This window comes from Corythoichthys intestinalis, chromosome 11 (assembly GCF_030265065.1).
Source record: "Corythoichthys intestinalis isolate RoL2023-P3 chromosome 11, ASM3026506v1, whole genome shotgun sequence".
Taxonomy (NCBI): Eukaryota; Metazoa; Chordata; class Actinopteri; order Syngnathiformes; family Syngnathidae; genus Corythoichthys; species Corythoichthys intestinalis.
This window is the reverse complement of record NC_080405.1, coordinates 38,046,857-38,073,036: the sequence shown is the minus strand read 5'-3', so window position 1 is coordinate 38,073,036 and position 26,180 is coordinate 38,046,857. Positions and strand designations below refer to the sequence as shown.

Here is a 26,180-nt window from a genome sequence, read left to right as displayed (position 1 = left end):
TTCGGAATAAACAGGCCCAAACCGAATGGAATTTCATTCCGATTCACAGGGGTGGAATATTCCTTTTCCCAAACCGATTAGAAGTAAAATTATATCATGTAAACAGGGAAGCGGAATGGTGTCTGGTTGCGTTCTTTCTGCACATGCTCCGTACTGACGTCACTTGGTGACGTAAGTAACGTCACTTGTAACATGGCTTCCAAGCACAGCGCACCTAATTGGAGTCCGGCGGGAAGATTGTATTTAATTCAAACTTTAAAAGAATTGAATATAATTGCTCGCTTAGACGGGCGTAAAACGAGGAACAGTGAACTATTTAAAAAAAGTTCACGAGAGGTTACACGAAGCCGGAATAGACCGGAGCGTTGACCAGATTAGAAACCGGTGGAAAACCGGCTACTACAAGGCAAAAGAGCAAAACAGCAGAAGCGGATACGACCCCACAAACACAACAAGTGGGTTAAAGTTAAAACAGCAGCACTCCGACGATCGATCTCCATGTCTTGCAACGTGACGCTTTGTTTTGATTAATCTGCGCATGTCAGACGGCAGTGGTCAAACGTCCTTTCGGAATAAAGGCAGTCACATGTAAACGCTGGATCGGAATAGATGAAGTGACATGTAAACAGCTGATCTGAAATTTCCATTCGGAATGATTTGAATCCGTATGAATAAAAGTCAGCATGTAAACGTGGCCAGTGATTATGTATCCTGTGTGAACTGTCTGTTGTTGAAAATTAAACATCAAAACAACTCTTTTGACACCAAACCTGTGCTTTATACTTCATATACTTGAAGTATGACACGTAAATAAGTCACAGACTCACAGCAAACATACAGTGGGGAGAACAGGTATTTGATACACTGCCAATGGGAAAACTCATTGGCAGTGTATCAAATACTTGTTCTCCCCATTGTATGTACACAATATAAATGATGAAGTGCACCAACCAAAAATACGACATACAGTGGTAAAAAGCTGGCAGATTTTGACCAACTGGGTCACCGCTTCATGTGGCCATTCGATTCCGAACACACACATGCTTGTCTCAGTGGTTCTTCCATTTTTTTTAAAATTCAATCGCTGGCTAACATCCAGCCCCGTATTTTCAGCAATATCCTCCCACGAATTGCTTGCAATTTGGTAATCTTCATAATGTCTTGACGAGACATTGTAGAAGTAGTCGTACTTGCTCTTCATTGATACTCTCGTCGGTTTGGTCCATTTTTGCGTGTGGAAAAATCATGTTTGACAATGGCGGTGATTTCGCGCTGAACCAGAAACAACAGTCTGAGCGGACCAATCACAGTCCATTTCCACCACGTCACACACGTTGACGCGACACAAAGTCAGAAAATTGAGAAGGAACACGAGAGGCTACGGCGGAGAAGGTCTGACGCGGAAGCATAACTCGGCCTTAAGATCAGCTCCTCCAAATCCGAGACCATGCTCCTCAGTCGGAAAAGGGTGGCGTGCCCTCTCTGAGTCGGGGAATAAATCCTGCCCCAAGTGGAGGAGTTCTTGGCCTCTTGTTCATGAGTAAGGGTATGAGGGAGCGAGAGATCTACAGGCGGACGGATCAGTAAAGCGTTATGTGGACTCTGTACCAGTCCGTTTTGGTGAAGAAGGAGCTGAGGCAAAAGGCAAAGCTCTAGTCGATTGATTTACCAGTCGATCTACATTCCTACCCTCACCTATGGTGACGAGCTGTGGCTCACGACCAAAAGAACAAGATCCCTGATACAAGCAGCCGAAATGAGTTTCTTCCGCAGGGTGTCTGGGCTCTCCCTTAGGTGAGAAACTCGGTCATCCGGGGGGGACTCGGGGTCGAGCCAATATTCCTCCGTGTTTAAAGGAGCCAGTTTAGGTCGCTCGGGCGTCTGATTCGGATACCTCCTGAATGCCTCCCTGGAGAGGTGTTCCGGGCATGTCCCACTGGCGGGAGGCCCCGGTGACGACCCAGGACACCCTGGAGAGACTATGCCCCTTGGCTGGCTTGGGAATGCCTCGGGATCCCGCTGGAAGAGCTGGTTGAAGTTGGAGAGGGAAGTCTGGGCTATCCTGCTAAAGCTGCTACCCCCAGAACCAGACCCCGGATTAAGCGGTAGATAATGGATGGATGGATATGAGTGGTTTGACAGATTTCTAAATAATACACATCCACAGTGCGCTTCAGAATTCAAGGTGAAGTAGATTTTTTTTTCTTATTAGTTGTTATGAACAGGTTTTTAGAGTTAAGTCATTGTATGGTTTCTGACCAAACACCTGCTGAACATGTCTCCATGTAAATTTCTCAAATTAAAAACGCAGACAGTGACAGCTTATAGTCATGTGCGGGTTGTACATGCATTTTTTTTTACATTTTGTGAAATTTGTGTAGTGCCGCTTATCATCAGGTGCACTCTATAGTGCAGAAATAACGGTGTTATAAATAACCCGTGTGGAAAGATTAAATTTGTTTTTTGTTTTTTTTCCTTCATATCACTCACTGTGGGTGGTTCTGATATTATATTTGTGGTTTGTGTAGAGCAAAGCAAAGACACATTTTTATAATTCATGAATATACTCCAGGGGCATTCATCCAGTCAGTTTGATAAATATTGGGACATCCATAAAAGTGCTCTTTTTGCCTCCAAATAGCACCTCAATTGATTTGGATTGAAATGAGAAATGTGTGCTTTAACTGCGGACTTTGTAGGAATTACAAGAGTTTATATAAAATATATGCTTGAAATATTTTCCCCTATAAATATGACTTCCGCTTCTTTGCCATAAAAAAAGGTTGCTTTGGCAATACGTTTCAGGTCAATATCCATCTGCACTGAACTGTGAAGCACCATCCAATGGATTCTGAAGAATTTGGCAGACTATGAGTAGATAATATTGCCTAAAATACTTCAGAAGTCATCTTGAAGATTTTGTTGGCAATGATATCAACAAGAAATACAAGGCAACCAGTTCCATTGGCAGGCACCACAATGCTTGATGTTGTGGATCATGTGCAGTTCCTTTCTTTTGCCATCTTTTTTTTAACCATAACTCTTGTATAAGTTGATCTTTGCCTAATATATCCTTAGGGTGCTGTTCCAGCTATTTAAGAAGTTCAGTTTGCCAAACCTTCTATTTTTGTTATCTCTCGAATGGATTTGATTTTTCAGCTTCACAGTGACAGCTCATTGGCTGTCATTGAGAGTTGACAGCGACAGATTCCCAAGCAAATAGTCCACTTGAAATTAACTTAAAACATTTATTTCTTCCTTGTAGGTGGTGGGATAATGATGAAATAACACATCATCTTTTTTCTGGTCGACAATCGTTTTGTATTTAATTGTGTTGCTGCTGCAGTTATTAACTCATTCACTCCCAGCCATTTTCACCAGAGCAAGGCCCTTCGCTCCCGGCCGTTTTACTGGATTTTAACTGATTTTGCAAGGCCCACAGAAAATTCTTTTCTATTGCTGTATAAACATGGAACCCACCAAAAGAAATATTAGACACTCTTCTTTAAGCAGGAAAAAAAGTTAGTTCATATCTTTTTCCATTCTTTAGAAAACAGCATTAGAAAATAGCTTAGTTTGAGCAATTTTCCAATTTCTAATGAAAAAACAGAAATTGAGCTTTTTGTGAAAGCATATATTTCAAACATAACTTTGACTTTAACACAGCTATTTTTTGCTTTAGTTACATCCCAGACATCTGAATAATGTTTTCCTTTTACAAAATAACATAGAAAACAGGACAAATAGAACATTTGGTAGCAAAGTAACAATTTATTTACACATAACTAACTGAGAGATGACGTGCTGTTGCCGCGACAGCCACGTAAACTTTTTCCTAATCGCCGCCTGTCTAACAAAGATGGATTTTTTTTTTTTAGTTTCTGCGGGGTCTGCTCGGCGAGCAGCACGAACTCAACGGCATTGTCCGCTGCACTGGTGGTCCCGGTCGTTCTGCTAGGTCGTCTAACGCCTGGCATCCCGGCGTCCTCTCAGTTGTTCTGCTCGGTCTTCCGCCACCTGGCATCCTTCCGCCGGCGCCCTGGCCGTGCTGCAAATGCGCTACTGCCCTCCAGTGGCCAGTTTTATTGCTTTAAAATGGCTTTTCATCTTTGTGCTTTGGTGCTAGCTCAGTTGAATCCGAACCCAGAGATGTCTCTTATGAAAAAAAACCTAAATGACGTATTAATACGTCTTTGGGACACTGAAACAATTAAAAATAGAACTTATTTATACGTTTTTGGGAGCAAATGAGTTAAGAGGATAAATATAATGGTGTCTCATTAATTTGAATATATGGTACTTGTTTTTATGTGTTTTGTTGTTATGTATTTATGTGTCCTGTTCCCATCAGCTGGTCAGTGTAACTCCCAAATGTGAAAATGCTTCACGGATGAAGACGTACTTGATTATAGAATTGCACTGTAATTTTCAGACTATCAAGCCTCCTTTATGCGTCTGCAATCCGTTGACGGCTGAGCGACGGCCTAGACCCTACGCCGTCATTGAGCATTACAATTTCTGCGTCAAGGGAACGGGTTGCTCTGTAATTAACCGCCATGCCACTAAAGGTGTGTGGCTTTGTCTTTGCACGATTTTGGGGGACTCTTGTCGAATTCCTTTAGTTTTCCTCCGGTCATTGACATCAGCGGCAACGGAAATGAAACTTGTGCATTTGCAGCTGCAGCTAATCAATACTGAACAACAAATGTTGTTAATACAACTGTTGAAGCGTAGGCGACACAGAAGACGTTTGCAGATGTTTGAAAACGGCGGTGGTGTTGTGCTGAATCGGAAACAACGTTCTGAGCAGACAAATCATAGTTCTTCAAAGTTCACGTCACTTGGGTTGACGTGGCACGTAGTCTGGATTTTTTGGAGGTGCGCGTCAGGCTACGCCGTTGTGTCGTGCGTCACCGCAACGAAGAAGCATAAATCAGCCTTTAGTCACACCTGAATTTAAGCCACACCCACCAAATTCTACAAGTAAACTTAAACGAGAAATTCAAGCTAAAATAGTCCCTGGAGTTTATGAGTGGAAGGGTATGATTAAAGCATATGTGACAGCTGTCTGGCAAAAAATATGGGAGAGTGACACCAGGGGGCGTCATTACTTTTCTATTAATCCATCTGTCAAATTTACTGCAGTTTATACCGGTAAAGAAAGAAAGTATGCCGTCATATTGACAGGTTTTACATCAGGTCACTGTGGACTAGCTTGGGATCTAGCCAAGATGGGTAAACATCCTGATGGAAAGTGTGAACACTGCAAACACAATCAAACGGTGAAACATGTACTGATGGAGTGTCCAATGTACAGTGAACAGAGACGGGAGCTTTTTTAAAAAAAGTGGTCCGTTGCCGCAAGGCGCTGTGACTCTGAACGATTTGTTGTGGCCCACGAAGGGGCAGGATGGAGCGATAAGAGCTTTGGCGAACTGGTTGCCTCCGGGCTGAACTGGATATAAACGTCATTACGTGATTTGACCACATTGAGAAAGGCAGCAATGTGCCAGTAGCCATCGAGTCTGCCGGAAATCAACAGAAGAAGAAGATTCTACAAGTAAACCGTCAATTCCAAATATGGCTGTATCCTTCAATTCCAATTACGTAAATATAGGTGAGTTCCAATGACGGCTCTATCTATCAATTCCAAAACAGGCTTGAGCTGTCAATTCCAGTGACAGAAATATCAGTCAATTCCAAGGGCGGCTATATCCCTCAATTTCAAAGATGGCGACATCGATTTAATCCAAAGACAGCTATATCACAGTTGATTCCAATTACAGTGATATTCGTCAAATCTAATGATGCATATAACCAGTGTTGCTTTCGTCAATGATGACGACAACGAAATATTTCAGCAACGAAATTCTTTTTCATGATGATGTCACGATAACGCGCTGAAAATGTGTCTTGAGAGACTTAAACGTAACCAGATGGATACCAGTTGTTGTCTGACGGCACGGGAACGAGATGGAAATTTGCCATAGTTTCCGTGATAAATTCACAATGTGTGATATTTACTTATTTTATGAGTAGTTAGCACGCATTTAGCAGTGTTTGGTCGTGTCATTAATATGACGTGCTAAGCCATGTTCAGCCGAAATTGTTGAAAACCTTCTATTTGTTTATTTATTTATTATTGGACTAAAACTATTGAAGTCTATAAACGAAAACATTTTGAGGAATGTCGAGTAAAACTAGGCGGAATTTGTCTGAGTTTTCATTGACTAGAAACCACACGAACACATTTTGAAATTACTAAAATATGACTAAGACTAATACCATAATTTTCGCACAATAAGGCACACCTGACTATAAGCCACCACCCACCAAATTTGAAACGAAAACGACATTTGTCCATAGATAAGCCGCACTGTACTATAAGCCACAGCTGTCCTCACTGTATTATGGGATATTTACACCAAAAGATATTAACTGGTAACACTTTATTTGACAGCGGAACCATACGACTGTCATAAAACCGAATAAACCACCATGAGGCTTTGAACCAATTGGCTGCAAAGCTTCATTAGTTCAAGAAGCTTCATTGGCCATCACTGTCAACCTCTGCTGCCACCTGCTGTCAACACTATTGTTGTCCAACATGCCTCCTAGCATGTATTGCAGCGCTACAGATAAAAATATCAATCAAAATTCATGTTCTTTGCTAATTATTTCTTCAGTTACTGTTCCAGTTGTTTCATTAATTGCTAGTTCTCGTAATTTGTAACACTTTATTTGGCAGTGGTGCCATAAGACTGTCATTAGACAATCATAATTATGACATGAGACTGTTATGGGCATTCATGAATGCTTATAACATGTCATTTAGTGTTATCGGCAAATTATCTCACTTTTGAATGGATGCAAAAGACCCAGGCTGGACATAAATGGAGTTGGTGACATAATTTGCTGGATGATACTTAATGACATCTGTCGTAAGCATTCAGTAATGCCCAAGTCATGTAATAATTATGACAGTCTGACATCGCTGTCAAATAAAGTGTTACCTATTAACCCAAATAAATCAACAAATTAGCCGCACTGGACTATAAAACGCAGGATTCAAAATGAAGGAAAAAGGTAGCGGCTTATAGTCCGAAAATTACGGTAAGTAATAAATAGTACAGTATAAATAAATAAATAAATATAAAGTACGGTAAGACGAAAATTAAAATGGCTGCCAAAAACAAAACTGGGTAGAACCCTCAATACCAATTATTCATATACAGTAGGGCAAATAACTATTTAGTCAACCACCAATTGTGCAAGTTCTCCTACTTGAAAAGATTAGAGAGGCCTGTAATTGTCAACATGGGTAAACCTCAACCATGAGAGACAGAATGTGGAACAAAATAAAAACTAATAAATAAAAGATTTTTAAAGAATTTATTTCCGAATTAGAGTGGAAAATAAGTATTTGGTCACCACAAAAAAAGCAAGATTTCTGGCTGTCAAAGAGGTCTAACTTCTTCTAACGAGGTCTAACGAGGCTCCACTCGTTACCTATATTAATGGCACCTGTTTTAACTCATTATCGGTATAAAAGACACCTGTCCACAACCTCAGTCAGTCACACTCCAAACTCCACTATGGCCAAGACCAAAGAGCTGTCGAAGGACACCAGAGACAAAATTGTAGACCTGCACCAGGCTGGGAAGACTGAATCTGCAATAGGTAAAACGCTTGGTGTAAAGAAATCAACTCTGGGAGCAATGATAAGAAAATGAAAGACATACAAGACCACTGATAATCTCCCTCGATCTGGGGCTCCATGCAAGATCTCACTCCGTGGCGTCAAAATGATAACAAGAACGGTGAGCAAAAATCCCAAAACCACACGGGGGGGACCTAGTGAATGACCTACAGAGAGCTGGGACAAAGTAACACAATGCGCCGCCAGGGATTCAAATCCTGCACTGCCAGACGTGTCCCCCTGCTAAAGCCAGTACAAGTCCAGGCCCGTCTGCGGTTCGCTAGAGAGCATTTGGATTATCCAGGAGAGGGCTGGGAGAATGTGTTATGGTCAGATGAAACCAAAATCGAACTTTTTGGTAGAAATACAGGTTCTCGTGTTTGGAGGAGAACGAATACTGAATTATATCTGAAGAACACCATACCCACTGTGAAGCATGGGGGTGGAAACATCATGCTTTGGGGCTGTTTTTCTGCAAAGGGACCAGGAGGACTGATCTGTGTAAAGGAAAGAATGAATGGGGCCATGTATTGAGAGATTTTGAGTGAAAATCTTCCATCAGCAAGGGCATTGAAGATGAGACGTGGCTGGGTCTTTCAATGATCCCAAATACAGGGTACCCGCGGGTCATTAAAAGTATTAAAAAAGCATTGAATTTAGTTTTCCATTATTAAAGGTATTAAAAGCATTAAATTAGCTGCCGTAAGTCTGGAATTTTTTCGCAGTGGTTTTAATTTTCAAGAACAGTGCAATCTAAATTATATATCCGTGACGAAGGTTTTTTTTTTTTTTTTAAATCCAAGATGACGCGTAGAATTTTTACGATGTGCTGCACCTCGTGCGTGCGCACCGTTAGCATCATTAGCATCAACAGCAGGCAATCGCACAGTACTGTGTGCTAACGCAAGGAACTGCTCAGATGCTTTAGCCTCAACAAGACAACCAAGTCCAAACAGTTGGACCAGCATGTGAGGTATTGGATCGGCGACCAAGTCGCATCCAGATACTTTGGGTCGCAGTTTATGGGTCATGCGAAGGCAGTGGACCTGCTTAACATTTCAAACTAAGCTTCCAATTTCTCCAGTTAAAATGTGTTAGATGCAATAATGTATTTCTGCACGGTTTGCCTTTCGAATGAATGTGAATTGCGCAGTTTTAACTCAAGAGTTAGCCATGTTCAATGGGGTATTGGCAGGTGCACTAGCCTGAGCATGGATAAACCAGAGTCGTAGATCCACCTCCTGGTATATTTAAATGTTTTTCTTGATTAAATAAGAGTATGGATTTTCTCTATCTGATTAAAAGAAATGTCTTCAATAGCTAACAAATGATTACCATGTGTTTTTATACTTCTTGTAATGTGATTAGAAAAAAACATTTACCAAGGGAAATGGTCATGTGTAGCTTTTTTATTTTGTGGTAATTATTGGTAAACTGCTGCCATTTAGTGGCTGTTTTTTAAACTTTCACTGCCAATTGCAAGCACTTTACAGTTAAGGTGGCCAACTTGACAATCACCTACCTACCACCTTGACTAGGTCCTCTTAAAAGGGAAACCTGTTGTATTGCAAATGTAATTTCTGAAGTTGCTTTACAATAATAGTGTAAAATCCATTTTATCCTGGGAAAAAAAATTCTGAAAGACCTTATATTTAAATGTGTTTTAATTGTATCTTCAATAAATGTGCATTCTTTTGTCAAACACACTTAATAATTGAGGTTAAATTTGATGTTAAGTGCTTTATTTTTTTAATATAATTCAATATAATCTAAATAATGGGTGCGAGAAAAGTATTAATTTTCAGTTGAAATGGCATTAAAAAAGGTCTTAAAGGTCTTGAATTTAGATTTATCAATCCTGGGGGGACCCTGCAAACACACAGCCAGGGCAACAAAGGAGCGGCTTCGTAAGAAGCATTTCAAGGTCCTGGAGTGGCCTAGCCAGTCTCCAGATCTCAACCCCATAGAAAATCTGTGGAGGGAGTTGAAAGTCAATGCTGCCCAACGACCACCCCAAAACATCACTGCTCTAGAGGAGATCTGCATGGAGGAATGGGCCAAAATACCAGCAACAGTGTGTGAAAAGCTTGTGAAGAGTTACAGAAAACGTTGGCCTCCGTTATTGCCAACAAAGGTTACATAACAAAGTATTGAGATTAACTTTTGGTATTGACCAAATACCAAATACAAAACAATGTGATTTTCTAGGGGTTTTTTTTCCACATTCTGTCTCTCATGGTTGAAGTTTACCCATGTTGACAATTACAGGCCTCTCTAATATTTTCAAGTGGGAGAACTTGCACAATTAGTGGTTGACTAAGTACTTATTTACCCCACTGTAACAGTCAGTTGCAAAGACGGTTTTATCCGTTAATGACAATGACGCCATTGGCCGTCAATTGATGGATGTACATCTTCGAATGAAGGCGATATACGTACATCAATACCAAATATGGCTCGATCATTCATTAATTTATTTTCGAAACCCCTTATCCTCATGAAGGTTGCGGGGGTGCTGGAGCTTATCGTAGCTAGCTATGGACAGATGGAGAGGTACACCCTTTCCAGCCAATCGCAGGGCACAAGGAGACAAACAACCATACATGCACACAGTCACATTCACAGACAATTAAGAGTGTTGAACCAGCCTACCATGCATGTTTTTGGGAAGTGGGAGGAAACCAGAGTACCCCGGAGAAAACCCATGCAGGCATGTGGAGAACATGCAAACTCCACATAAGGCAGATGTGCTAACCACTTGGTCACCGTGCCCCCCTATGGCATTATCAGTCATTTCAAATTACAGATACTGCATATTCATCAATTCCAATGACAGAAATATGTGTTTATTCAAACTAGAATTGAGAAAAAGTTACCAACAGTAAAGCAAAAATCTCCACGCAATTTTTCCAGAGATTGCCTTTTTTAGTTTAATTCACTGATAAATATTTAAACTTTTAACATCAACTGTTTGTCTGTGAAGCCCTTTGGGATCCTTTTGATGATTTCGAGCTATAAAAATAAACTTCTTATAAACTAAAACTATCGCCAAAGTTCAAGAGATGTAATAGCCCCTCCTTACAAGTTACATGGTACTTCTGCCTCTCCAATTCCTTGCAAACTGTCCTGTATTCTCACCTGATGATTTTGTTGCAAGCACCACACACTGGTGTCCTCCCGCTGCCTTCAGGCGCCTGTTGCGCCGCCTGTAGAATAGAACTGCGGTTCTCCATCGGCGTGGGTTGAACCGGCTGCTGGTGGAGCGTCACCACCGTGCTCGTCTTATCCGGACGAAAACGGTCGGCAAAATTAGGGTCGGTGACCCACGGAGGTCGGGAGGAAGGAGCAGATGGAGTCTTTGTTCCTGTGATTTTAGGGGGGAAAATATAGCATTTGCAGGAGAGAAAACCTATATCAAGGCTGTGACTTTCCAGCATATTGAGGGTAGGAGGTGGAAATATAATCCAAGCCTGTTCAAACTTGAATGACGCACAGAGTTGCTGTTGATCCTCATGTATCAACACTTATAAATAATAATAGGGAAAAAAAACACTAGCAGATCTTACATGCTGCTATAATGCATCAGCGAGAGCAGAAGGACAAACTCACCATCTGGTTTATTGGCTGTCTGAGCCTTGGCAGGTGATGGAGTTGGCTCCACACTGTGGAGAGAAATGACTAATTAGACAGGGAAAAAAGTACACAGCTCTCAAAAACAATGCACGTCATGTTCACGGTTATATCAGCAGACATAGTTGCCTCATATTACCTTTCGTTTTTATGATCCTAAACATTTATAATGAACAGTGAGAGAAGTGCTAATAATTGACTGAAAAGATGTCAAATAAAAATACACTAGATGTACAGAAATAATTATTTCCCTAAATATATCCATTTATTTTATGACTTTTATGAATTCACAAATGTGCACTGAGACTGCAAATAAACATTGACTCACTGCACTAGTAATAAAACACCAACACCTTGAATGTTTTCCACAACTTGTACAGACTACGTAAGTTCTGAGACAAAAAAAAACAAAAAAAAAACTCATCAGATGAGTTCAGTTGCATCCTGTCAAATATTCACTCCAGAAGAAGTGGCTTTGAACCCGCATGCTCAGCGCTGAGGAAACGAGGACTTGTTATTGTCTCTAAAAGTTCCGTTACCCACAGCGAGCGTCACTATATTCAGAAAATCTTCAAACCAAATCTGAGATGGTTGGAAAACAAGCTGTGAGTGAAGACAGAGGGCTCTGGAGATGTGTCATTCTGGGAAAAAAATATAACAGCGCCTTAAGCGACGATCGTGTTTACAACATCAACAGTGCCATCTACAATCAGCTACTGCAAGATGATGAAATCATAGCTCATTTGCAAACACAAAGAAGAATATGGCTAATCATTACCCTGAATCAACTTTGTTCATTAGCCTCGCCACACACATACTGAATTAGGTCTGCGTAGCATCAAGTGTGCCTGTTAATTAACGCATGCATCCAAAACATCTCAAAGAGGCAGAGCGGGAAAAATGTGTTTGCGAACGATATATAAAGAATATTAATGAATGATGCTCGTCTGCAATATGAAAAAAGCTATTCTATTAAAATACAGATTAAAAATGAAAAAGTATTTTAATGATTGTTCATTTTTGTGAGCAGTTGATTCTTTTCCATTGTAGTTGTGGTGGCTATGTATGTTCATCACCTCATCATTTTTACCATCATTTGGACAGTTTGCTTGATTTATGCACAAAGGCATAATGATTTAAGGGGGAAAAAACATTTATTGCGATACTGCAATTTTGATTTACTATTTTGTTCAAATCGTGCTTCAGTGCAAAATTCAAAAAGTCATTCTTACAAACATGGTATGTTATTGTATCATACCATTAAAACTAGGGTTGTTCCGATCATGTTTTTTTGCTCCCGATCCGATCCCGATCGTTTTAGTTTGAATATCTGCCAATCCCGATATTTCCCGATCCGATTGCTTTTTTTTGCTCCCGATTCAATTCCAATCCTTCCCGATAATTTTTCCCGATCATATACATTTTGGCAATGCATTAAGAAAAAAATGACTACAACTCGGACGAATATATACATTCAACATACAGTACATAAGTACTGTATTTGTTTATTATGACAATAAATCCTCAAGATGGCATTTACATTATTAACGTTCTTTCTGTGAGGGATCCACGGATAGAAAGACTTGTGACTTTGTATATTGTGACTAAATATTGCCATCTAGTGTATTTGTTGAGCTTTCAGTAAATGATACTGTGGCCATCCCAAATGCATGATGGGAAGTGGAACCGTGACTGTGCGTAGTGCCACCAATTGATATATCTTCTCTGCGTTGGGAAATAACATACGGTGTTAAGACAAAGATCAAATGCCACCTTGCTTCCCCATATTGCTTCCCATGATATTTCGAATTATAGGGAGAGGGATTGCAAGGCTTTAGCCAATTAAAAAAAGGCTCCAAAGGCTGGCTTTAGCCAATTAAAAAAAGGCTCCAAAGGCTGCCAAAATTCACTCTATTCATTTTGCGCTGCCTTTTATCTCTCTATATAGGTAAAACGGCATCATTACAGATTAAGCGCGACAATGAGTGAGAGGGTAGTGCAGCGCATGCATTAATTGCGTTGAATATTGTAACGTGACACATTTTTTAAAAAATTAATTGCCACCGTTATCGGAATAAATTTGATAACCCTACTTTAAGCCTAAACTAAAGACTCTAGATGAGTGTAACATATTATGTCTGTAACGTTAAATACAATTAGAAAACGATTTAATTAAAATATATATATATATATATATATATATATATTAAAAAAAAGGCATGGCCGATATTTTTTTGACGATTCCGATACTTTGAAAATGACGTGATCGGACCCGATCGATCGGGATGCCGATCGATTGGGACATCTCTAATTAAAACATTATAAGCAAGAGTTTTTTTTTAGTTTATTATTTCTCAATTGTTACAGAGAGCAGTGTTACTTGCTGCCCTACATGTTATACTATATGTAAAAAAAAATAATAATAAAATTATGACCATATTTTAAATTTTAAATTAAATCTCTTCACAGTGACTGTGGTCATTTTATTTCGAGTATTTTTTCCTCATTTTGTCATTAAAATTCGAAATTATATCCGGTTAAAAGGGGCAAAAATACCTAATTTATTAGTTAGCGCAATTGATCGATTTCAAAAATTCGATATCTTAATACACGATTTGCAAAGTTGAATAATCTTTCAGCCCTATTATGCACCATATGTTTGTATTGTGGTGCGATTAATCCCGCCCCTGGTTTGATGGTATAGGGACATCTAGTGGCACTTCCACATCATTGATTTAACCCTAAACAGGGCAAGTGACTGTTTTTGGTTATTTAAAAAAACTCCTACCAAAAAGTATGGAATTACCAGTCTCGGACGAGCACTAACTCAGACATTTTATCATGTAGAACAAACTCAGATAAGAAGCTTGAAAAAAATAATGAATTAGTTCAAAAGTGCAACTCTTTAGCATTCAGAAACACTACAAGAAATAGATTTTTTTAAAAAAAATTTTTAAACATTGCGGTGGTCAGTAAATGTTACTTTTATAGAGGGAGTGCAGGGAAATAAATATGGAATCACTCCATTCTGAGGGGAAAAAACATGGAATCATGGGAAACAAAGAAATAACAATCAAAACACATCTCTAGTATTTAGTAGCACCACCTCTGGCTTTTATGGCAGCTTGCAGTCTCTGAGGCATGGACTTGATGAGTATTTGTCATAAATTTGGTGCCAACTTTCTTTGATTGCAGTTGCCAGATCATGGCTGTGGACCATTTTTTTTTTCAATTTCCACCACAGGTTTTCAAAAGGGTTGAGATCTGGGTTATTTGCAGGCCATGACATTGACTGGATGAGTCTTCCTCCAAGGAATGCTTCAACAGATTTAGCTCTGCTGCATGATGCATTGTCATCTTGGAAAATGACAAACATATTTTCAATTGAAGGGATAAGAAAGCTATCTAAAATTTCAAAGTAAACTTGTGCATTTATTGAAGAAGCGCCTTTCCCTGACATGCAGCCCCATATCATCGAGGACTGAGGGAATTTTGATGTCTTCTTCAGGTAGACATCTTTGTAAATCTCACTGGAACAGCATCAAACAAAAGTTCCAGCATCATCACCTTGTCCAATGCAGATTCTTGACTCTTGACACCTTGTCCAATGCAGATTTTTGACTCTTGACAAGGTGATGATGCTGGAACTTTTGTTTTTCGTTTAGTTTTAGTGGACAATTCTCAAAATGTTTTTTTTTTAAGTTAAAACAAAACCCAACTCTTGCTTATATTCGTCTATAAACTTTAAGAGTTTTAGTCAATGAATAAATAAATAAATATTTAAATAAGTAAACATATTTTCAATTGGAGGGATAGGAAAGCTGTCCAAAATTTCAATGTAAAATTGTGTATTTATTAGGGCTGTCAAAATTATCGTGTTAACGGGCGTTAATTAATTTTTTAAATTAATCACGTTAAAATATTTGACGCAATTAACGCACTAGGCCCGCTCAGACAGATTTAAATGTCAGTACAGTGAAAGGCCAACTTGTTAATTGTGTTTTATGGAGTTTTTCCGCCCTCTGCTGGCACTTGGGTGTGACTTGCATATGTTATGTGGCGTAATGTCGCCCTCTGCTGGCGATTCAGTGCAGCTGATTATTTGGGTTTGGGCGCGCTTTTCTGACGTGATTATATGTCGACGCGAACTCACACTAAGAGACAGTGCTATTCAGACCAGCTAACGTCCGCATCCAGTATTCAGTGGCAGTTCTCATAGCCCCATCACACTGTTTGTGTCTAATACATGCATCGCTTGTGAGTTATATTCCTCCTTTGTTTATATTCATGAGCATTAGATAGTTATTGACGACGTGTATTTGAATTTGTTCACATATATGGTGAAATGCAGTTACATTGTTAGATGCTTGTGAGCTAATTGGCTAGTGCTACTGCTCAAATGGACACGTGTGTACATTTTATGTTATTTTGTGATTTATGCAAGTTATTGACACATTGCCTTGTTATTTTCAGTTTTACAAAAATACAAGAAACATGCTCCTGTCAAAAAGAGATGACTTCAGTAAAGCCCATGCAACTTTGCCACACCGTCTGATTTCTTTTTGGAACTTATGTTCGCGATCTGTCAATTTGTGTATTCACGCACATTGAGGACAGAATAGGGCTACTAGTTTATTTTTTGATTGAAAATTTTACAAATTTTATTAAAACGAAAACATTAAGAGGCGTTTTAATATAACATTTCTATAACTTGTACTAATATTCATCTTTTAAGAACTACAAGTCTTCCTATCCATGGATCACTTAAACAGAATGTTAATCATGTTAATGCCATCTTGTTGATTTATTGTTATAATAAACAAATACAGTCCTTATGTACCGTATGTTGAATGTATATATCCATCTTGTCTTATCTTTCCATTCCAACAATAATTTACAGAAAAATATGGCATATTTTATAGATGGTTTGAATTGCGATTAATTACCATTAATTAATTTTTAAGCTGTAATTAACTCGATTAAAAATTTTAATCGTTTGACAGCCTTAGTATTTATTGATGATTTAACCACAGCCATCTCCCTAGCGCCTTTGCCTGACATGCAGCCCCATATCATCAAGGACTGAGGGAATTTTCATGTTTTCTTCAGGCTGTCATCTTTGTAAATCTCACTGGAACAGCACCAAACAAAAGTTCCAGCATCATCACCTTGTCTAATGCAGATTCTTGACTCATGACACCTTGTCCAATGCAGAATCTTGACGCTTGACATTGTTTTTATGAATAAATTTTAAATTTTAATAAAAAAACAAATTAATCAAATTAAAATATATAAAAACACAAATGCACTTGTTATGGCCCGGAATAACATTGTAAAGTTTCCTTTGTCCGTTTTCCTTTGTGTGTCATCGTCTTTTTTTTTCGGGCAAATTATTCCTTAGTCTGTGTCAATGTTTCTCCTTTCTGGCCAAAATATCCCACACTCTGAAACTGTCAATGATTATGATGATGATGACAATGACAATAAATTCATTCAAAGTTTTTTTTTTCCCATAGTACTTAAATTGCCTGTTTAGTTCATATTTCACACTATATTTTATGCTCCTGAATGAAATGGAAAGATTGAATGCGTGTGGAAGCGATTGTTTTATTTATTTATTTATTTATTTTTAATCCGGCGCCATGAAAATGAGTGACTTCCGGCTCCTGTCTCTTGATGAGGAAGAACACAAATGTGACGTCACCCGGGTCAGCATCTCACAATACAGCCATTGCTTTATAGTATGCAGATGGACTGCGGATTCAGCTGATTTTGCAGATTAATTTGTTTATTTTCCAAATCACGCCAGCCTAATGTGCTGTAGGCTTTTGTTGCTGCACCAGGGAGAGTGGTGTGAGGCTTTTTGGATTTCCAAAAGATTCTTGTTCACCGCGATGGGCAAAACAAGTCCGACAATCAAGAGACCATTGGACGAATGACTAAGTGAGTAATCTTCGTGTTTTATAATTTGTCAAATACTGGGATCATGACTTGCATTTTGTGGGTGATAATACGACTCCTGTTTTGTTTACATTTTTCTGCATTTATCCTTCTCTCCCCGGCGACGAGTACTGCCTGCCTGCCGCTGTGGGCTGGCCGATCGGTGGAGACAATCAACTCTGCCGCCGTGTGTGACATGAGTTGGGGTACTTTTGTGTGATTTGTCATTTTCGGCGTTTCCCCTTCTTTCCCCGGCAACGAGCACTGCCTGCCCGCCGCTGTGGGCTGGCCGATCAGTGGAGACAATCAACCCCGCGTGTGACATGAGTTGGGGTACTTTTGTGTGATCTGTCATTTTCGGCGTTTCCCCTTCTATCCCTAGAAACAAGCACTGCCTTCCCGCCGCAGAAAAAACTTGGAAACGCCGCTCCGTTCGGGTTAGCATGTCGGCTCGCTGTCACGCCTCCTGCTTTGTTTAAGCTCTTTCCTCCATCTCCGAAGCAGGGGCAGGGAAATGACAAAAGACTGACTAACTCCAGTGGCATAAAATACCGTTCAGGAAGTGCAAGAAGTCGACAGTTTAGACCAGGGGTCTCCAAACCGGTCCTTGAGGGCCGCTATAGGTCCTGGTTTTTGTTCATACCGATCAAGCACAGACCTTTTAACCAATGCGGTTTGTATTAAAACAAGCAGCACCTGACTGCAACTGATTACACTTATAAATCCTGCACCCAATGAGGCCCTATGTGGAATAGTTTGGAGACCACTGGTTTAGACCATCATGCAGTAATTTTGCCCTGTCATACTTCATATTCCATTTTATTTAGTAATGTGGGAAAAATACTTTCATAAAAAGAATATCCTGTAAAAATATTGGAGTAAAGAAATTGAAACAATGACATTTTGCTGCTCTCTGTCGCAATTTTCCTTCCTGAATCGTCCTCCTCAATGGGCTGAATTCTAAATCAGCTGAAATCGTGACCCTGACGTCATCCTCCAGCTGGGGACGCTACAGCGCTATAATGACAGGCGAGGCTAAACGGCAGATTAAAAGACCAATTACTCGTCATCTGCGCTTTGCCAAATTGTTGTATAAAGTCGAATCGTCTCAAAATATGATTTTAATTCACATAATAATGCCATTTAAGATTTTTTTATGCTGTCACAGGCAATTTAAATATTGCCTGCCATTGACAATAATAGACATCCAATTCATTTAACTTGGGAGGAATGTCCATTCATCTTTCAGTGCCATTGACGGTGCTAGATGTCCAATTACGATCATTCGCTGCCAGCCACTCCCAATCGAAATGGATGGCACGTCTGACGCCGCCAATAGGAGCCAGTGAGATAAATGAGTGCCCAATAAAGGGATGATTGATGGAGGATATCCATTTGTTTTGTCGATATATTCCGTCATATCGGCAGCATTTGAGGTTCTGGTGGGAGATTGCGTCTCACTGAACACAATTAATCCAAGTATGATGGAGTTGAACTAAGGGTTGAAAAAAAGGAAAGTACTGTAGTTCAAATTGTTTTGACCGGCAGACCCAGGGTTAGCCGTCCTCCATGTTCACTGAGCACAGTATGCCTTCATCTATTCCTACAGCAGGCGAGCAGCAGCTTCTTTGAGGTGTGCGTTGTTCTTTCTCTCCTCCTGACGCTGCTGAAGAGTATAGGTACATCCGCAACCATGTCTATTCCCAGCTGGAGTGGCCTGGAGCGTGTTTTCTTGACATTTTCACCGCTTTCAACATAGGACCAACCCACCCCCAAGCTAAGGGAGATGCAGGTGCAAGATTGCACGCAGCAGAGTAACAAGCCATGGAAACCTTGACATTTGCAGTTCATTCTTTACACCTGTGGTTTCTCATCTACCATGGTTGTTCCTATTTTGGCCTCGTCCCTAGAGGAACACATCGACTTGAGCACAGGGGTGTCTGAATATAGGTGTTTCAGCTCCTGTGGAGTGGGACGTCACCTGTCTATTTGGATCTTTTTGCAGTTCATGTCTGCCTACCATGTCACCCTACAGGGAATTGGGTGATTGCCTCCTAGATACCATTTTACTGATTGGTTCATATGCAACACAACGGACTCCTCTGATTGGCTGCTGCGTTAGACACGGATTCAAATGCTGCTGTCAGTGTGAGCTGAGGTTTATTTTGACAGCTGTCACGTTCCCTGTCGTGGCTTCACTTTGTATATTTCATAAATGTGTCAACTTTTTGTTCAATTGTTTGTTTGTCTAAATAGTAAGTTCTCCCATTTTAACATAATTTTTTTTTTACAGAAGAAGAAGCAGTAGTGCTCAATTGTCATTAGAATATGGTGATTTTTTTTTTTTTTTTTAATGGCGGAAAACACAGACAAGACTGAAAAAGCAGTTTCTGCTTTTGCACTCCTCTTTAAAAGAAACTGCTATACTTTAAGACAAAATAACTGTTGTGTTTGATAGAATATTATATGTCTATACGCTGCCATAGCAGATTCATGGCGCATTAAGCCCCCAAACTATTTTTAATTTGTCCGTTTTACCCTGAAAACCCCCGCAGGGTCCCCCCAGGATTGCTAAATCTAAATTCAAGACTTTTAAGACCTTTTTTAATCCCATTTCAACTGAAAATTAATACTTTTCTCGCACCCATTATTTTGATAATGTTGAATCATATTTAAAAAAATAAAGCACTGAACATCAAATTTTACCTCAATTACTAAGTGTGTTTGACAAAAGAATGCACATTTACTGAAGATACAATTAAAACACATTTAAATATAAGGTCTTTCAGATTTTTTTCTCCCGGGATAAAATGGATTTTACACTATTTTTGTAAAGCAACTTCAGAAATTACATTTGCAATACAACAGGTTTCCCTTTTAAGAGGACCTAGTCAAGGTGGTAGGTTGGTGATTGTCAAGTAGGTCACCTTAACTGGTGATTGTCAAGTTGGTCACCTTAACTGTAAAGTGCTTGGGAAAATCTTGCAATTGGCAGTGAAACTTTAAAAAACAGCCACTAAATGGCAGTAGTTAATTAGTTAATTAGTAGTTAACCATTCATTACCACAAAATAAAAAAGCTACACATGACCATTTCCGTTGGTAATTGTTTTTTTTCTAATCACATTACAAGAAGTATACAAAACACATGTTAATCCTTTGTTAGCTATTGAAGACATTTCTTTAACATCAGATAGAGAAAATCCATACTCTTATTCAATCAAGAAAAACATTTAAATACACCAGGAGGTGTTTTACTATCACCTACATTATAATTTGCCTATCACCATGCCATGTTATTCAGATCAACGTTACCCCGCACTCGTCCCAATAATAGTGTCAACCGTGTTGTGTATCTGAGGGTGATGGTGGATCTATGACTCCGGTTTATCCATGCTAAGGCTAGTGCACCTGCCAATACCCCATTGTACATGGCTAACTCTTTAGTTAAAACTATGAAATTCACATTCATTCGAAAGGCAAACCGTCTAGAAATACATTATTGCATCTAACACATTTTAATTGGAGAAATTGGCAACTTACTTTGAAATGTTAAGCAGGTCCACTGCCTTCGCATGACCCATAAACTGCGACCCAAAGTATCTGGATGCGACTTGGTCGCCGATCCAATATCTCACATGTTGGTCCAACTGTTTGGACTTGGTTGTCTTGTTGAGGCTTTCGTCGAACATAACAACTAAGGCATCTGAGCAGTTCCTTACGTTAGCACACATTACTGTGCAATTGCCTGCTGTCGTGATGTTGATGCTAACAGCGCGCACGCGCGAGGTGCATTATGATTTGTAGTGCAGTGCATCGTAAAAATTCTACGCGTCATCTTCGTTATGGATTAAAAAAAAAAAAACTTCATTACGGATATAATTTAGGTTGCACTGAGATGTTCTTCAAAATTAAAACCACGGTGAAAAAATTCCAGACTTACGACAGCTAATTTAATACTTTTAATACCTTTAATAATGGAGAACTAAATTCAATGCTTTTTTAATACTTCTAATAACCCGCGGGTACCCTGCCCCGATTACAGACGTCGCGCAACCGCTTTTGTTTCAACCCAGCCATAACACGAAGGTAATTAATTATATTTATTATTCAAAATGTCTGTCATTTTTAGCTCAGAATCATTAATTGATGTCTAAAATTTCATTTAAAAAAAAATAAATAATTTTTTAAAAATTATTCACTCGCATATTTAAACTTTTAAATATGGTGTCTGTAAAAAAGTCGCGGATATCTACCTTATAACTATCGCTTAATTGTATTTTTTGGGTTACTGTCGCATTTTCTCTGATATGTTAGATGATAAATAACCAATCCAAACAAAGAAAAATTGGGGGGGAAAAACGTTTAAAAAGGTAAATATATGAAAAAGAACATCTCGACCACTCCTTGATGTCTGCAATTTCTGCATCGCGGCCCTTGTTATATTACCATGTTTCACCCATAAAATTCCTAAAAAATCCAGCTGTGGCCATTCACAGCTGTGTCTTGACACTCAGTGATACATGCTACATGAAGTTTTTGGATCGAAACAAGGTAAGTTGTAATATCTCGTTAAAGTCATGGCGTCTGTAATTCTGCTCTCGCCTGCTCTAACCTCCAGATAGGGTTTTGGTGTTTAAAAAACTTTTTTTTTTTTTTTTTAATGCCCTCCTGTTAAAAAATGTTCTTCCCCCGGAAAATTAAGATTTTAAGCTTTCCAATGATGTATCACACATGCATATTGGACAATTTTCAAATTTGGCCAAATTGGGGGTCTCATAGCGGAACTTCTAGTCACCTGAGTGTTTTCTGATTATATATTTCAAATAATGGTTACTTTGTTAGTAGGGTAATAGCAATATTTTGTTTATTATATTGGCCTTGGCTTACCCTGAAGAAGTGCCTCATGTGGAAACTCATACAGCATATTCCGTAAGAAGTAATGAACCACCTTTTTGTTCATCCCGACACTGCTATGTGGTATTATTTTATTTTTCGCCTCTTGGACATTCGACTGGGGTGTAATCAGGGGTTAATTTGTGTCAGATGCTACCGAAGCAATATATTCTACTTCTTATTTTCGTCTCTCTCTGTTCTGGGACTTACAGTGTATCACAAAAGTGAGTAGAGCCCTCACATTTCTGCAGATATTTAAGTATATCTTTTCATGGGACAGCACTGACAAAATGACACTTTGACACAATGAAAAGTAGTCTGTGTGCAGCTTATATAATAGAGTTAATCTATTTTCCCCTCAAAATATAGCCATTTATATCTAAACCCCTGGCAACAAAAGTGAGTACACCCCTATGAAAAAACGTACATCCCTAAATGTCCAAATTGAGTACTGCTTGTAATTTTCCCTCCAAAATGTCATGTGACTCGTTACAGGAGTGCTGTCAGCATTGCTGCAGAGATTGACGAGGTGGGGGGTCAGCCTGTTAGTGCTCAGACCATACGCCGCACTCTACATCAAATTGGTGCTGTCACCCCAGGAGGAAGCCTCTTCTGAAGACGGTAAACAAGAAAGCCCGCCTACAGATTTCTGATGACATGTCAACAAAGCACATGGATTACTGGAACCATGTCCTATGGCTTGATGAGACGGGCGGGCTGTCTTGTAGGAGTGGGAACCTCTTGGTACCTCACGATACGATACGGTTTGCGATACAAAGCTCACGATAACGATGATCTGACGATATTACGATACAACGATTATCGATACATTGGTCAGGAAATCATTCTCGGATGTTCTAAAAACAACTAATAAACAGAAAAACAAGCTTCTGCTGTGAATTGTAATGAGTTTATCACTAGTAGACGTCCAACCCATTTGAACTGGGAGGGATGGCAGCGAATGAACGAATGTTCATTCGCCTCCATCCCTCCCACTTCAAACGGATCGAACGTCTATGGACGTCAGTAGCATCCAGTGAATTTAATTTAAGCCATTTAAGGTCATTTACCTGTAAATTTTCAGTTACTTCCTGTTCATTTTGTGTTACAGAACTGGAAGTGACGTGGGAAGCACCCAAATGAATAGGCAGTGTATCAAACTCAACAGCAAATGACCTGGAAATGCCCTAAAATGAACAGCAAGTGACCTGTAAATGCCCTGAAAATCTGACAGAATGACTGTGAATGTTCTGGTTTCGAATGAACAAACGTTCCCAGTCTAAATGGAATGGGTGTCGAGCACCGTCAAGGCAGCCTTAGAGTAAACTGAGACACTATTATGTTGGAAATTTTGGTAGCAACTTGTTGGTTCTTTTTTTTTTTTTTTCCTAGACATTGACACCTTTTTAAAATGATATCTCGATTCTTGCAGGAGCATATCGATAGTCTTTTGGGATACAAAGTATCACGATATATAACCATTTCGATATTTTGTCACACCCCTACTGTCTTGTGTACCGACAAGTTGATCAGATTTGGAAATGACTAAAATGTGAGCACAAAGTAATTTCGTCCAAAAGTCTAAGACAAAAATTAAAAATCTGCCAAAAACAACAGATAATTTTAACTGAGAGGAAAGGCGGTGAAATGAGTGAAACCTTTAAATAATTTGTCTTCTAGTTCACATCAGCTCTCAGTGGAATGAGTAAAAATTAGGGCTGTCAAACGATTAAAAATGTTAATCGAGTTAATTACAGCTTAAAAATTAATCGCAATTCAAACCATCTATAAAATATGCCATATGTTTCTGTAAATTGTTGTTGGAATGGAAAGATAAGACACAAGATGGATATATACATTCAACATACGGTACATAAGTACTGTATTTGTCTATTATAACAATAAATCAACAAGATGGCATTAACATTATTAACATTCTGTGAAAGTGATCCATGGATAGAAAGACTTAAAAGATAAATGTTAGTACAAGTTATAAAAATTTATATTTAAACTAGGGCTGTCAAAATTATCGCGTAAACGGGCGGTAATTAATTTTTTTTAATTAATCACGTTAAAATATTTGACGCAATTAACGCACATGTCCCGCTCAGACAGTATTCTGCCTTTTGGTAGTTTTACAGCAAGGCTTTTTGTGCTGACTAACAGCGAACTCTTGTGGTCGCTTTGCGACATGGTTTATTGTTTTCTTGCCAGTTCAATATGGCTGCACGAAGTCTCGGGCTGACGCCTACGTTGTAATGTTGTGCTTATATGATCCTTGGACAAGATTTGTCCGTAAGTATGGTTGTTGTAAAGAATGTACATATTATCTTAGTAAGCGAAATGTTATATTTTTTGTATGAGACGCTTTTTGTTTATGTTTAGTGAACCTGTATAGCGTGCTAAGCTAACATTGTTTCTAATGCAATGCTTGTGTACTTTTTTGTAGTTTTACGACGGTCTAAAGAGGACAATGGTTTGAGGCCATTTTATTAATAAATCAGATGAAAAAGGAAGAAGTCTGATTATTAAGGCGTCGTTCACTAGCTGTCTAGCTTTGTAAAAAGTAGACGCTTCGGAGTGAGGACAGCATAGACAGATTTAAATGACAGTATAGTGAAATACCCACTACAGTCCTTATGTACCGGTGTTGAATGTATATATCCATCTTGTGTCTTATCTTTCCATTCCAACAATTTATTTTACAGAATATATATATAATTTACAGAAAAATATGGCATATTTTATAGATGGTTTGAATTGCGATTAATTGCGATTAATTACGATTAATTAATTTTAAAGCTGTAATTAACTCAATTAAAATGTTAATCGTTTGACAGCCCTAATTTAAACCCCTCTTAATGTTTTCGTTTTGATAAAATTTGTAAAATTTTCAATCAAAAAATAAACTTGTAGCTCGCCATTGTTGATGTCAATAATTACACAATGCTCACCCATAAAATCAGTCGCACCCAAGCGCCAGCAGAGGGTGACAAAACTCCGAAAAACACAAGTAACAAGTGGGCATTGCACTGTGCTGTCATTTTAATCTGTTTGAACGGGGCATGTGCGTTAATTGCGTCAAATATTTTAACGTGATTAATTAAAAAAATTAATTACCACCCGTAAACGCGATAATTTTGACAGCCTTAGTAAAAAGTTGTTGTAGATTTACAACGTTGTACGTTATTATTTTAACAACAGGTTGTGGTTTTCCTACCACAATACACATGTTCATGCATGGTTGTTGGTTTTTTCATGACTAATTTCACAACTATTTTCAATTAGGGTAAGAAAAGTACAACTACGAACAGACGCCCTATTAAGTCAAGCCTGTACAAGGTGAGCTCACCAGGAGGCTGCGCTGAACACCAAGAAATGAGATGCAAAGATGTCAGATTGCATAATGAAAGACAGAAACATGAAAGAAAGGAAACACCAAAGAAATAAGACAGAGGCAAGACAATGTTTTTGTAAGATGTTTTGTATTTTTGATGACAGCAAAGGGGGGAAAAAAGAGTCAGGTACAGCTTAGCAGTTTCTTAATGTTTGGAGACACATACAAGACGAGAAGATCAGAAGTGAAAACTCAGTGAGAAGTAAGAAGAGTGAGCGCGGAGAGAATCAAACAGGTACCAGAGACACCTTCAACCTACTAGCTCAGTCGGATAGAAACTAGGCCTCCAGACACAGTGGTCCACTGATCTTAAAACTTGGCTCAGTATGCAACGTTCCACTCTAACTAAGCTTTGTTATGTTGGCTAAATTACATCTAGTTTGGGATTCTTTACACCCTCCCCACCAAACTTCTAAAAGTATCTGCCACTGGATGGTTGGCTATCTTCGTTGTCTTTGACTCGCGGGCCCGGCATTTGGCGTCGCTCAGGATTTGATATTTAAGGCGCGAGCGGACCTGTCGTGGTGCCAATCCCTCAAACGGGCATAGCGGGGGCTCTGAATCTCAGTGAGGAACTTTTCTCTGCTCAAAAGGAAAGATTAGGACAAGTGGAAAGGAA

At 39.1% G+C, this 26,180-nt stretch overlaps 1 protein-coding gene across 2 annotated transcripts in view; it reads right to left on the bottom strand.

The window, feature by feature from the left end:
* The window catches only part of pdlim7 (PDZ and LIM domain 7), a 104,405-nt gene that overhangs the window by 10,995 nt on the left and 67,230 nt on the right, over positions 1 to 26,180 (bottom strand). For both annotated transcript variants that reach the window (XM_057851234.1, XM_057851235.1), the window contains exons 6-7: positions 11,309 to 11,361; positions 10,838 to 11,063 (exon numbers count right to left, since the gene is read on the bottom strand). In XM_057851234.1, coding sequence (XP_057707217.1) covers positions 10,838 to 11,063; positions 11,309 to 11,361 — 279 coding nt within the window. The remainder of the gene's footprint in view (positions 1 to 10,837; positions 11,064 to 11,308; positions 11,362 to 26,180) is intronic.